This window comes from Maylandia zebra, linkage group LG5 (genome assembly GCF_041146795.1).
Source record: "Maylandia zebra isolate NMK-2024a linkage group LG5, Mzebra_GT3a, whole genome shotgun sequence".
Taxonomy (NCBI): domain Eukaryota; kingdom Metazoa; phylum Chordata; class Actinopteri; order Cichliformes; family Cichlidae; genus Maylandia; species Maylandia zebra.
The window spans coordinates 22,758,240-22,772,164 of record NC_135171.1 but is presented as its reverse complement, the minus strand read 5'-3'; the positions used below and the strand labels follow the sequence as shown (position 1 = coordinate 22,772,164).

Sequence of the window (13,925 nt, the reverse complement as noted above, 5' to 3'; positions counted from 1 at the left end):
TCACAGTGTAGAAAAGCACCTACAGCTCAGTTGTTCCCGCCCTCCCTTGTCCCCCTGTTTCTCCTCCCTCTCCCCTCCAGAGAGGAGTTAAACAGTTTGATGGCGTGTGGGACAAAGGAGTTTTTAAGTCTGTTGGTTTTTGACTTTGGGAGAAGCAGCCTGTCGCTGAATAGGCTCCTCTGATTGTTTACGACCGTGTGCAGAGGATGCCCGGCATTGTTCATAATGTCCATCAGTTTCTTTAAGGTCCTCTTCTCTGCCACTGTCACCAGAGTGTCCAGCTTCATGCCGACCACAGAGCCCGCCTTCCTGATTAGTTTCTCCAGCCTGTATGAGTCCTTCTTTGCTGTGCTGCTCCCCCAGCACACCACGCCATAGAAAAGTACTCCTGCGACCACCGACTGGTAAAACATCCTCAGGAGCTTCCTGCAGATGTTGAAAGACCTCAGCCTCCTGAGGAAGTACAGTCGGCTTTGGCCATTTTTATACAGGTGCTGTGTGTTGCATGACCAGTCCAGTTTGTTGTCCACCCACAGCCCGAGGTACTTGCATGTGTTGACCACCTCCACCTCCTCTCCCTCTATCTGAACTGGCAGTGGACCTGGTCTGGACCTCCCGAAATCCACAACCAGTTCCTTGGTCTTTGAAGTGTTGAGTTTCAGGTGGTTTGTGTGACTCCATGTGATAAAGTTCCTCACCAGGCTCCTGTACTCCTCTTCCTGGTCATCCCAGATACACCCCATGATGGCCGTGTCGTCTGCAAACTTCTGAATATGGCATAATTCAGAGTTGTAGCAAAAGTGCACTTTATTGCCAAATTTTAGTTGTTTAGTTGTTTTCGCAGCTTTCCAGTTGCTGGAGGTTGTAACAGTGTTGAGTTAAGATTTGAATTTTGCTGTAAAAAATTAAATAAAAGTTTCTTTTTGCTGAATTTACATTAATGAAATGTTGCAGCTTGAATGCATACCACGTTTTCCTGAACTTGAGCTTTAATTTTATTTATTTAATTGTTTTTTGCTTCTTTTTTTTTCCTGCTGGTACTGGCTGGTTTGAAGGTTCAACAGACCCATTTTTCAGTCTAGCTTTCCCCTGTGCATCTTCACACAGGATGACATTTTTCCGTGGGCTCGGGAAAGAACAACTCGTCCCACACATCTGTAAAAAAGAAACCTCTCCCCCAGGGTTTATACTGTTCACTCCAATGCAAGAGTTTGGCAGTCTTCGCAATCTGGGAAGCTTACTGGTTTCCAGCACCTATTGTATCTTGTATTTATTTAAAACAGTGAAAGGATAAAATGTGTCCTGTTGTTGTGATTAGAAAAATACATTTATATCACCAAAATACGAACATTTCCTTATTAGTGATCATTACATGTAACCTGAATACTTTTATCCTTCACAATTCACAATTAAACCTTCTGTATCTAAGGTACAATTAAAGTCACTGAATGACAGTAAAACATCTGTCATAGAAAACAGTTGATACCATTCTCTGTCAGTAGAAGGTGAAGGCATAACTATGCAGCAGTACTTATGCTGTCTTAGGTCAGCATTAGTACTGCTGTCAAGGCAAAGTACTGAATCATCCAATGAATAAAGAAATTGGCCTGTTCTTGTCTCAGGGTGATTTGGGGCATATTTTAAAGATATTAGGTGTAGAAATGTCTGCCTTTTCTTGAATGTAATGGAAATAAATGTTTTATCATGTTATGTTTTCTTCAGAAGATTGAAACAGGAGATGGGTGATGTTTAATAAAAGAGAAAAGAGTTCATATGTTCAAACAAAGAAGCAAACAAAACTTTACCAAAAGCAGTCTGCACTTGGCTGATGAGACTTTGATTGATGTATTTATTGAGACTTTGGATGTCTATAAGGCTGCGAGTCACTGTTATCATAACGTTCTTTTAATTGTTATGTATGTACTTTTCTTCCCAAAATTTTCCCAGAGTACAATATTAATTAATAAAGACTGAAACCAAGACTATAACTAAAAGAAGCTAAACTAAAACTAAACACTTTCAAAAAGATAAAAAAGTAAAACAAGAAAACTCACGCTGGAAACTAACTGAAATGAAACAGAATTAAAAGCAAAAAAACGTCCAAACGATATAAAAAATAAAACTAATTATGAATAACAAAATTATAATAACAGTGGTACAGACGCCTTCATTTGTTAAACCACTCCATTTGGAGGCAGCCTGTGGTTGACGTTACCTGTAGCTTACGTTATGACGTCATTTCCCTTCTTCGATTTGACGGTTAAACTTGAGAGGTGTAGTGAAGCTAAGTATTAAAGCATTGCAGGGACAGCGGTTTATAAAAACATAACGTCCAAGGGTGTTTGTTTTCCGTGTGAGCAGCAGCGGTGACCGGGGTTCATTTACTGAGGATTTTAAACAGCAGACAGCTGGTGGCGTTTGCTCCGAATGTAGCTTTAAGCTAGCAGGCTAACACGAGGCCGGGGTAAAGGTTTGGGAATTTGTTTATCCAGCTTTTATCTCATCATAAAAAGGGACCCAGTGGCGGAGCTCCCTGTGGTTTGTACTTGAGCGCTTGCCGTCGTCTCATGCCCACTGTGGGGTACATTTAGCCGGTGAAGCGAAGAGAGCCAACCAGCTACCCAGCAGTCCCGTTTAAACATGGAGGATGAAGAGGTTGCAGAAAGCTGGGAAGAGGCGGCGGACAGCGGGGTGAGAGACGCTAACATACTGTGCTAAACAGGGATGTAACAGCACCCCGGCTTTAGTCTGACAGCCACCCAGGCACAGTGCAAGAGCTGTCGATAGAGTAGAGGCTTCCTGCGCCCAAAAACATTAGCGTTTTTTTTCCAGCCGAACTTCCTGGTTGAGTCTTGCAGGCCGTGCTGACACGGGACTGAGCACACCATCACATCAATTAATTTATCCAACTGTGGAAATAAAATGAATAACGTCATTGTAGAAACAATATCGTAACATGTTCAGCTTTTTCCAGCAGCGCCCCCCCCAAAATGTGCCCTGAAATGAACCGTGTCAGCACCTTCGCAGTCTAGTGTGTGCCACTGATTGTAGAAAATAGTTTTATAAACAGCCGCTGGTTTGTACACATACATTTTTCTGTGTGTTTCCCAAAAAAATGAACCCTGCTAGATTTGATTGTGCTAAAGTGTAATGTGTCACTTGTGATCTAATTTGAGGTTCTCTGCAATAGCACCTAAGTGTCCTCGAAACACTGAGTTTGTGACTGTAGGGGGTTTCAATTAGTTTAGTAGCTTTTTTTAAAAGTTTTTTGTTTTTATCAGCTAAACACTACCTATGGATCTCAGCTTTATTGGTAAGCCTTTTTATGTGTTGTTTAGAAGAGTTTTCTGCCCTACTTTTGCATATTTGTTACACTCACGTAGAGTGTAATTGAGAAATTAATTTTTAATATTAGACATATTCAGAGCTGGAGTTGTTTGTGTATTTTGGATCATTGTCTTGCTGCATAATCCAAGTGAGTTTGAGCTTTGGGGCATGAACTGATGGCAGGACATTCTCCTTCAGTCTTCCATGTTTGACTGTTGGTGTTATGTTGATTTTAGGAAGCGTTGTTAGTTTTATGGCAGATGTAACGGGACTCAAACCTTCCAAAAACTGAACTTTGGTCTCTACAGTCCACAGAATATTTTCCCAAAAGTCTTGGGTATCGTCAAGATATTTTTAGGCAAATGTGAGATGAGCCTCTTTGCATTCTTTTTGGTCAGCAGTCATTTTTGGGGGCAATTAGGTCACAATCAAAACTGCAAGACAACATATATATGCATATATTAAGACTATCTTTAGGTTCTCCTCTACTGTTAAATACACATCCAAATTTCAGTTATCTCCTGTGCACCAACATGTTTTGGATACTTTCACATTTGTGTACTTTGTCATCTGGTTATGTGTGTATTTAGTTAGTTTATAATAATTATCATACTGCCAACAAAAAGCTAAAACACTGCACATTTACTATAGCAACAAAGACTTTCCCAGCATAAGGTATTTGATCAATTGCATGTGAGGCTGTCTTTGGTGATGAAGGTTTAATAAAGTCTGAAACACACAGAAAAGTTTTACCTGCTCTGCTGCGTTTGGTTGTCACTTAAGAGTGATTGTAGTAGGGTAATTGAGCCAGGATTGGAATGATATCCGGTCCAAATACCTGATAGGTGTATCTCTACAATGTGAACATGTTTGGTATACAGGATGATGTGAGGACAAAAGTAGAAATCGAGTTAATTATTGTATATATGTATTATATTTCCTCCTTCAGGAAATTGAGAGAAGACTTGAGGCAAAGCTGAAAATAAATCAGGAAGCAAAGTAAGTAACCAGAAGACAAAGTTACTGCTTTCTGCTTCTTTTTTCCCCAACAATATCTTTGTGAATATTTTTTTAAAACTTTATTGGCAAGACTAAAACTAAGGAAATGAAATTAACTTGAAACATGCCCAGACCTCTTCAAACACTAATGATTTTCTCATCTTTGCAGAAAGTCCAATTTGAAATCAGCCAGTTCACCTATACGAACTGCTGTCGTAGTCCAAGATGACTCTCTCCCAGCAGCACCACCACCTCAAATCCGAATTTTAAAGCGCCCTACAAATAACGGCAACACAGGAAACCCCGCTGCCTCGTCTCGTCCCGCTCAGCAGATGAAGTCTCTGGCCCAGAGAGAGGCAGAGTATGCAGAAGCCCGAAGGAGGATTTTGGGTAGTGCTTCTTCAGAAGAGACGCCTCAGGACAATCAGTGCAAGGACAGGTGAGTTGTAATGTCTGCAAAATCAACTGTGACAACAAAATGTTTTGAAGAAGACACCTAAAAGAGAAAAACACTGTTTTGTAATGTATTCTAATTTTTCTCTTACCATTATTAGGCCAGCTTGTATGAGTGTGCAGCAACCACTGGAACCAGTTCGTTCAAACAATCACGTGATCCGTCAACCCAACGGCCCGGATGGCACCTCAGGCTTCCGACTGTGCAGATAGGCAGGAGCTGCCTGATTCAAGACACGGATGTCTTCCTGAGAGGGCACAGAGGGTGCAGTGAGGAGTGTTGTGTGTGGTATGAAGAGCAGAGCGGTGGGACGAAATAAAATTTGACAGACGTTAGACATTTGAAGATGTAGCATGGATTTAGATGAACTTCTCCACCCTCTCTCTTCTCTGCTTACTGGTGTGGTCTTTGCCTTTTGCCTTGTCTTTTCCCTCTGTGGAAGCTTACAAGGGGCTGGCAGAGATCAGCCAAAGATCCGAAATCCTTTGTGTTCCACACTGTGAGCAGGCTTTCGCCTCACATTCCTACACACTGTGTTACTTTGACGTACCATGAGGTGCCCTATGATTTTAGGTCTGATTGGCCGGCCGAGTGCCAGGACATCAGGTGTCTGTCTCTTCAGGGAGAATACGGAGAGCTTGCAGATTTGTGGGACCTCCCCAGAAAAGGCAAGCACACGAGGTGGCCTTTCCACTGATGAAGCGTGGGTCATGGCTGGGTATCCACCGGGGTACTGGCCTTAATTTGTCGGGTTCATTTGGAATGAAATGCTTGACGGTGCCATAAATTTATTGCGTGTTCAGCAGCTTGAGTGAGCAGCAATAAAAAAAAAAAAAAAAAAAAAAATTGTACTGATGGAGCCTTTTGGTGCCTAGCAGTGTGCTTTTAATACTGTAGTCGATGGCAGTGGCTCAGGCCACAAGTGTCCACAATCCTCTGTAAGGCACAAGTGGCCCTTAAAGAAATGCCCGGTGGGCACACAGCCTGTGGCCAAAAAGAATAGAGCTGAAGGACAGTATCACTAAATCTAAGCTTATCTAAGCAATAATGATGAAATTACTCCCTTTTTTTCTTTCTCTTTTAAAATGTTGCCCTTTTTCTGTGCCGTTTCTTTTTGTTCACATATGGTTTTAAACACTTCATATTGTTCATGTGTTTCATTTCTGACACATAGTACGTATAAGTCAGGTGATCTGTAGTGTGTAAGAGCCTAGAAGATGTAGTCTGCATAGTCGTGTCATATTCAGTTATATCTAATTGGCAGAAGACATGAACTGAAAGTTTAAAGTGTGTTTAAAAAAAAAAAAATGTTCCTGTGTTGTTCCTTTGCTGTTTCGGAGCAGCTCAGCTCTGGAGTTGATGATGATTTTGGTGGGTTTTCGTACCGGCTGCAGTTTGCTGATTTATTACCTACAGTTAAGAGTTGTATTAATTATTCAGAAATAATTATTTCAAGCTCAGCCTAGATGGGGATATCATCTAAAGTTTTGTGTTGGCAAATATTCTTCCAGGGCCAGGAAACCTTAAAGAAAATGGTGTTCTTTACCTAATATCATCTTACAGTGTGGTCTGCTTGTTTGGGACCAATTTAAAATAAGAGTTTGCCTGCAATAACATGATAGTATAGGCAAATCCTGATGAATAACCAGTGCTGACACTTGTAGTAAACAGTACATGAGCCTGCGGCAGGTTTTCAACCTTTCTACGCTGTTATGCCTTAAAAGATAAACAATCCTTGGTCTCCATCACACGCTCTCCAGCAGGTAGTGCTCATACATATTTGGAGCTTTCTGTGAAAGGTTATTTATGTCACAAGTAAACTGCAGCACAGCACAGGAGCACATTTATCAACATGGCTGGAAGTGTTGCATTTGTGCCACTTATTCCTGCTTCAAAAAGTAGAAGTTTTTGTTTTAGGAGATTATCTACAATGAAAAGGAGGACGTTTGGACCTACAACATCTAGATGATGTGCTACTAATACAGCGTTCCCTGGGATCCTATTCAATTATTGTAACAAAATCAGTTTCTAATCAGTTTAAACTGAAAAGGAGAAATAGTCATCCTGTACCTGTGTGATGTACCCATGATGCTTTGCTGAAGTCATTCATAGCCACCTGTCTAGTGTGAAGCTCATTTTATGTCATCATTGTTTTGAAGCTTTAGGGGGAAAAAGCTCATTAAATTTGAACACCCTTTAATAAACACACTCAGCGGTACAACTTGCTTCATGTGTTGTTATTTTAGAAAACACAGTAGTCTTTCATATGCTGCTCAGAATAATGAAGGGGGCACTGGATCAGCACAGTCTAAGATGGACTTCAGGGATATCAGTATGCGTGTGCGGAGGCACCAACAATCCATGATCAGATCCATGATCTGTTTATAACTATCCACTGCATCCGGTGAACTTTTGGGAAAACATGCAACAAACATGTGACTTTTTCTGCTCTAGCTTTTCACCCTCAATGGAAAAACAACCCACATGAAAATAATTTGCTACTATGACTGTCCCCATGGTGACAAATTAATCTAATATTAGAGGGAATGCAGGAAAATTTGCTTAACACTTCAAAGATTGGGTCACCAGTTTGTCTTCAAACAATCACTGAAAAAAGTTTAGTTTGCTGTAATATTTCCCATTTGTACTGGGCATGAAGAGATGAAAATGATTTTTAGGACAAACCTCACATAATGCATATTTTGTGTTATTTAGTACTGTGTAGTAATGTATTGTATCAGGAAGGAAATACATGAATTCACTGGCTTCTAATACATTTCGCACAGTAAGAAGGATTGAAATACGATATGTATCATTTTTTATAAGAGGAGAATAATTTCAGTGTTCTTATGGAAAACTTCCTGTTCTTTCTCTATTTATATACATTATACTGTTCTTTCTAGGCTATTAAGTTCTTATTGACAGACTGTGACGTACTCTTTAGGCGCTTATACATCCTGGCCGGAGGTGGCGCTGTTAAGGTCCGGTTAGCCTGGTTCAGCAGGACAGAGCCGAGGGTCCATTGAAAGTCGGAAGTTGGTTTTGGGTTAGCGAAACTTGACAAGATGGCAGAAGACAACAGCTACGAGTCAATGCTCTGTGTAAAGCCAGAGGTCCATGTTTACCGGATCCCGCCGCGGGCCTCTAACCGCGGATATCGGTACGTGCTAATGTTTTTAACTGGCGAGAGCAGCCAGACTTTTGATAGCGGGCTAATTTTGCAGGTATGCGCCCATTATCGGACAGCAGTTTGTCAGGATAGTTTGTTAGGTTTTTGTCATTCGATTACTGCTTTTACGGGTAGCCAATATATACTTTTAATATAAAAATATAATTTTAACTGTATCAGCTCACGGAAATGGGACTTCAACATCCTGTCGTCTTACCTGCGACTTGCACCTGTTGGCGTTTAAAAGCTTACTTCTCACGTCGATGACACGCAGATGTAACGCTGTAGCTTTGGTCTGATTGGCCGGCCAAAATGTTGATTTTAAGTATCTGTCCAATGATAGATGCAGGTGCTCAACTTTAACGCTAGTAGAAAATTATTCTTGTTTTTAGTGTCTTAGTTTGAAATGTGTCGTTTGTTTTAGTGGAGTCACGTCTTTGCTCCTAAACAATTTGTTGAAAACGTCTTCTTACAAAAGGGAAAATCACACATTAAGTTCTTTTCTCAGTTAATTAGTTGTATAAGTACACAGTTTTAATGCCGTAGACACAACAGTTAACAACTACATTTTAATGGCTTTAACATCTGTAAGAGTAGATAGAGCTCATGTCTCATTTTAGTCTGACTTGAAGCTTTCATTTCCCTTCCTCCATCAAAAGTAGCAGCTGGCAGTGACTGGGTCAGCTGTTTTCATAGAGGATTACACCACTTTCACAAGTAGATATGTGTTTCCTGTTTTTCTAGTGCTGCAGACTGGAAGCTGGATGAACCTGCGTGGAGTGGAAGGTTGAAAATAACTGCCAAAGGAAAGATGGCCTACATTAAGTTAGAGGATAAAAATACAGGTAGGCAGAAAAAGGACTGCTTTAATTAGAGAAGTAAGAAAGAAGACTAAGAAGAAGGAAAAAAATTGGTAGTAAACCCCAAACTAGACTGTAGTAACTAGTTAACAGTTAGGTTTGTGTCTTCATAGTTGTGTCTTACAATACGTTGACGGTTTAAATATATGGTTCAAAACCAGTATTTAAAGTGGGATTTGGCAAAGGGGATCTGGTAAAGTGTAACAGCATGATTCACCTAGAAAGGAGTCTCATAGTTACTATAGTTTTCTATGCTGAGGTCCTGTAGGTTTGTTTTCATTGCGAACAGGCTGTGATTAGCTGACCTGTCCTGCTTTGGCTCTGACGTCTTCTGCTCTTAGTGGATTTATCCAACTGCATTTGACGATATACACTTGTGGTCACAAGTTCACGTAAATCATGAGTGTTAATGTCATGGTAATCTGGGGCATTTAATGATTTCTTTGAACTGTTCGTGTTCCAGGGTGGAATGATTACACAGTATACATCCTTAATTACTTTAAAAAACAACCTTAGGATGTGCAAGCTTGAATATAATTAGAATTCTTTTAAATATGTACATGCACCCCTACTAATAGGCTTGACCTCGGGGCTTTGGGAAAATCATTCCAGAAGCTTAATGTTAGCCTGCTTTACCAATTCCAAAACCAGTTTTGATGTGTGTTTGGGAACATTGTCCTTTTGGAACACCCAACTATGTTCACGTTTCGACCCTCCGGAAAGAAGGGTGGAAACTTGATCTGATCTGAAGTGATCCGAGATAAAGTTGAAGAATTTGGAGGTAGTCCTCTGTCTTCATTGTTCCATCTACTTTGTGCAATGTACTGGTATCACTGGCGGCAGAACAGCTCCAGAGAATGATGCTACCACTACAGTGTTTGACAGCTGGTATAATGTTCTCAGTTTAAAAGTCCCAGCTTTACTCCTCTAAACATAACTCTTGTCATTGTGGCCAAACAGCTCAGTCTTTATCTCATCTGACCCCAAACCTTTTCTCCAGAAGGCATTTTACTTGTCCGTGTGAGGAGCTGCAAATTTCAGTCGAGTTTGAAAGTGCTGATTTTGGAGCAGGGGCTTCTTTCTTGGTCGGCGTCCTCTCTGTGGTGATGTAAAACTGGTTTCACTATGGACAGCAATGCTGTTCCAGCAGATGTCAGTTCATGGCACGCTTGAACATTGGGGCTTTCTGGGTTTTTCCTGAACATCCTCACCAATTTCTTCTCATCTGAGGGTGAAAGTTTGGATTTTCTTCCAGTCCTTGGCAAAGTGGTGACACATCCAAAAAACTATTCAATTGCACTTGCATACAGTTGTTTAGTAGAGACCTTCCCAATGTGTGTAAATTTAGAATCCTCACATCTTTGCTGAGTTCTTTGGACTTTCCCATTATTTTTAGTATTGGTCAATACAATGAGTCTATAAAGGTCTATGTTGTACAATCATTACCCCCTGGAAACGGAACAAATCAAATAAACCATTAAAAGCCATAATTACTGTGACGTTCATGGCCACAATGAGTGTGTGTGCAACCTTCTGACCATAGCTGTGTGAACAAATGTTATTGACTTTCATGGTTGCTTTGCAACCTGTAGCCAATGAGTGTCAAAAATGCAAAGGAGTAGGTCCTGTTATTAAGAACTAGCTTGTGTCTTTGAACTATTTTACTTAGATTACCTTTGTCTTTGTTGCGCACTGAGATATAAAGCTGCACGTATAGAACCACAAATTACATCCAGCAAAAATAGTTTAAAGGGTTTTGGGAATACATTAAAACAGTTTGCAGTTTCGGTGATTGTTACCAGGTCAACCTTTTACATTACAGCATGACATATTTTTACAGGGTTATCAAAGCTCCTTTTCAGAAACCTTGCTGTCTTGTTTTGTTTTATTCAGTCATCTCAACTTGACAGCTTGTTGGTAACAGAAAATAACCCTGGGGCTTTGTTTGGTGTAAATTTACTCTTTGCAGGAGAGCTGTTTGCACAAGCTCCAGTCGAACAGTATCCAGGTTGTGTCGTGGAAGCAGTAACAGACTCCAGCAGGTATTTTGTGATCCGGATAGAGGATGGCAACGGTAAGACAAAGTATTTGGAACGGCATGTTTTGTTTCGTTAAGGGCATGCTCCACATTTTGTTGAGCTTGACTTAATCTCAGTATTTGTTTTGTACAACTTAACTTTTGTAATCTCATAGTCCCAGTTTCCTGTTAACTGTGTGCCCTGTAGTATGTGCGTTGTGATTTATAGATGTAAGGTTGAACCCGTGTGAACTAACTGTATAAATATCCTTTTTTTCCCCCCTTAAAGGACGTCATGCTTTTATTGGTCTGGGTTTTGCTGATCGTGGAGACTCATTTGACTTCAATGTCGCTTTACAAGACCATTTTAAGTAAGTCGCCATCTATTACGTTAGCTTTTTATTTTAATTTTATTGTCCAGTTTGGGCCAAGCTTTAGGTTTATTTGAGTCCCACATCATCACTCCTCTACCTCCGTGCTTCACAGTTCAACTGAGGTGTTTGATCTGTTGTGTTTGGGGCTTTTGCCACACAGCTCCACTTGTGTCTCTTATTTCCAGCAGACATTGTTCCAGAGGTATTGGGGTTTGTTTAGATGCAACTTTACAACCCCAAGCTGTGTTACTAAGTTCTTTTTAAAGGGAAGAGGCTTTCTGACATGTCTGACATTTTAACCCTTATTGACTGAAATGGTTCAAATGTAACTAGAAGTTAAGCATCTTAACTTCTAGTCTAATTTTTGTTTATGTGTATCAATAACCAGATTGATTTAGCAATAATAATTATTCTGCTTTCAATTTTTAAAGGTGGGTCAAACAAGAAGGTGAGCTCGCAAAACTGGAAGCTTCTCAGAGCGCAGCCCCTAAACTGGACCTGAGCTTCAAAGAGGGACAGACCATCAAAATCAGCATCGGGGTGAGCACACAGCGGAAGATTGCAGATTGAATGATGACGCGACAGGTTTCCCAGGGATTTAAAAAAGTTACTCGTTTACATTAATGAATGTATCATGCCTCAGCATTCAAACAGGCTTTTAAAGCACTGTAGGGGAAAAGTCACCACTCTGATTGTCAGCGTAGTTTCTGGATTATTTCCAGTCTTTAGGAATCAAAGTTGCTCAATTACATGAAAAATCATAAACTTGATTATTTAACTCTGTCTTTTAAGAAAAATAGTACTTGTTGTACCTCACAGACTCCTGTGTTTCCAAACAGATAAAACGGTTTTACGACTTTTGTTAATCAAAGTTTGAACCTTGCACAACTGAGTGCCTAAGAGGTCAAATACTTAAAAATACGACTCTCTGTTACAGAACATCAAGAAGAAGGACGCAGGTGGTGCCAAACCACGGCCCATGGCTGGTGGCCTGCTCCCTCCTCCACCTGGAGCAAAGGCTGGAGTTATCCTGCCACCCCCGGCAGGAGCACAGACAGTCCCGCTTGCACAGACGAACACCGGTGATCACGATGCTTCTCAACCGCAGCAGCTTTTTACACAAATACGTGCTAACTGTAACGATGTTTATACCAACACGGATTTCTTTTTGTCTCCAAATCCAGCTCCTCTTCTAGACTTCGGCTCGCCCGTCCCTGCACCCCAGCCCAGCTCCGACGTGTGGGGAGATTTCACATCCGCGGGTTCCAAGTAAGACATCACCTACACCTCTGTGTGCCTCAGCGTTACATCCATCCATCTTTGTTTGATTTCTTTATTTTATTTCTGTGTGTGTTCATCAATCTCCCATCCTTTACCCCACCCCTCTCATCCACAGCTCCAGTACAGATGCTGTCAAGTCAGGATGGGTGCAGTTTAGTTGAGCTGTAAGAAAACGTGCAGACACTCAGGTTCCAAACATTCCACGGACAGGACGATTGTGGTGAAAGATTTATAATTTTTCAAAAAAGAAAGTAAGAGGGGAACTGTTAGGAGACTCATTTGCTGCACTTACTCTCACTCCCTCTGACAGCACACTCTGGAAGAACAAACGTTAAAATGTGTATATTTTTACAATCTCCTGTTTCCCCACACTCTGCTATGCAGTAGGATCGATATTTTTAAATAGTCGGGTAACCACTGAAGTGTAAATGAAGTGTCCAAAAAGGTCGTCTCTTCACACTAACTTGATCAGCTGTTTCTCTATAGCTTTAAATCAGATGCTCCCATGTTTTCATCTTCAATCTGTCTATAATTATGAGTAGATTTGATTGTGCCTACGTGCTCTTGCGCTGTCCTTTAATGGTCTGATTTCACCAGCACCGTTTAGCTTAAGGTTTTTTGTTTTTTGGTGGACATTTGAGAAAATAGTTGGAATGTCCCTGTTTTGTTTAGCTGTTTACAAAAATGTGTTGTTTTTCTGCTTATAGCTTCTCCCATCTTTCTGATTCTTCTTTTAGTACACCTGTTGAAGCTTTATTGAACATTTATAGTTAGTTTTACATTAACTTTCCTACGCCCTCATTATTATTTTTTTTTAATCATATGTCGGGGTAAAAAAAATCATTTCTGTCTGTCGTTCAAAGCGTCTACGTGTCTTGTTGGTGTGTTTGTCCTCCGTGTGTCTTTACCTCACGTTTTAAATTGTGCCTTTTACCCAGCTGAAACTGTTGGCAATTGCATCGACTGTTTGATTAAGTGCCTTCCTGAAAAAAGTATATTGTATAAAATATAAACCTATGTCTTCTTGTAAATAAACTATATATATTTCAGTGGTGTTGAGTTTTTGATTTTAAATAGGAAGGTTGGTGGTTCAGTCTCTGGCTGCTCCAGTCACAGAGCCTGTGAATGACACATGCTGTATAAAGTGCTTTGGGTAAACAAGTACAGTAGGAAGGTGCTTTATCGATGAAGTCGAGACCACTGTCAGGGTTAGGGATAGTTGTATAATTTTCAAGGTCTACAACCAAGAAGCGCTTTCATGTATGTAAACAGAGGATTTACATTAAGCTCCAAACCACTGTTTACACTCGAGAGCAGGAAGGACAGATAAGACTTTACCAGAAAACGCATAAAAGAGCCCGCACAGTGCTGAAAATGGATAAATCACTAGATGGATGAAGCCAAGATTAACTTGTGTCAGAATGATGGGAAGGAAAAAAAAACA

At 40.6% G+C, this 13,925-nt stretch overlaps 2 protein-coding genes across 2 annotated transcripts; both read left to right on the top strand.

Moving 5' to 3' along the window:
- The first annotated feature begins 2,226 nt into the window (after positions 1 to 2,226).
- LOC101465613 (SUZ RNA-binding domain-containing) lies at positions 2,227 to 7,001 on the top strand. The gene is made up of 4 exons (XM_004544760.4): positions 2,227 to 2,691; positions 4,277 to 4,326; positions 4,496 to 4,765; positions 4,881 to 7,001. The coding sequence occupies exons 1-4, from the start codon at positions 2,641 to 2,643 to the stop codon at positions 4,990 to 4,992; spliced, it is 483 nt and encodes a 160-aa protein (XP_004544817.1). The 5' UTR covers positions 2,227 to 2,640; the 3' UTR covers positions 4,993 to 7,001.
- Positions 7,002 to 7,772: 771 nt separating this feature from the next.
- necap2 (NECAP endocytosis associated 2) lies at positions 7,773 to 13,530 on the top strand. Its single transcript, XM_004544761.4, has 8 exons — positions 7,773 to 7,940; positions 8,694 to 8,794; positions 10,779 to 10,883; positions 11,116 to 11,197; positions 11,632 to 11,740; positions 12,138 to 12,282; positions 12,385 to 12,469; positions 12,597 to 13,530. The coding sequence occupies exons 1-8, from the start codon at positions 7,846 to 7,848 to the stop codon at positions 12,640 to 12,642; spliced, it is 768 nt and encodes a 255-aa protein (XP_004544818.1). The 5' UTR covers positions 7,773 to 7,845; the 3' UTR covers positions 12,643 to 13,530.
- Positions 13,531 to 13,925: the final 395 nt, after the last annotated feature.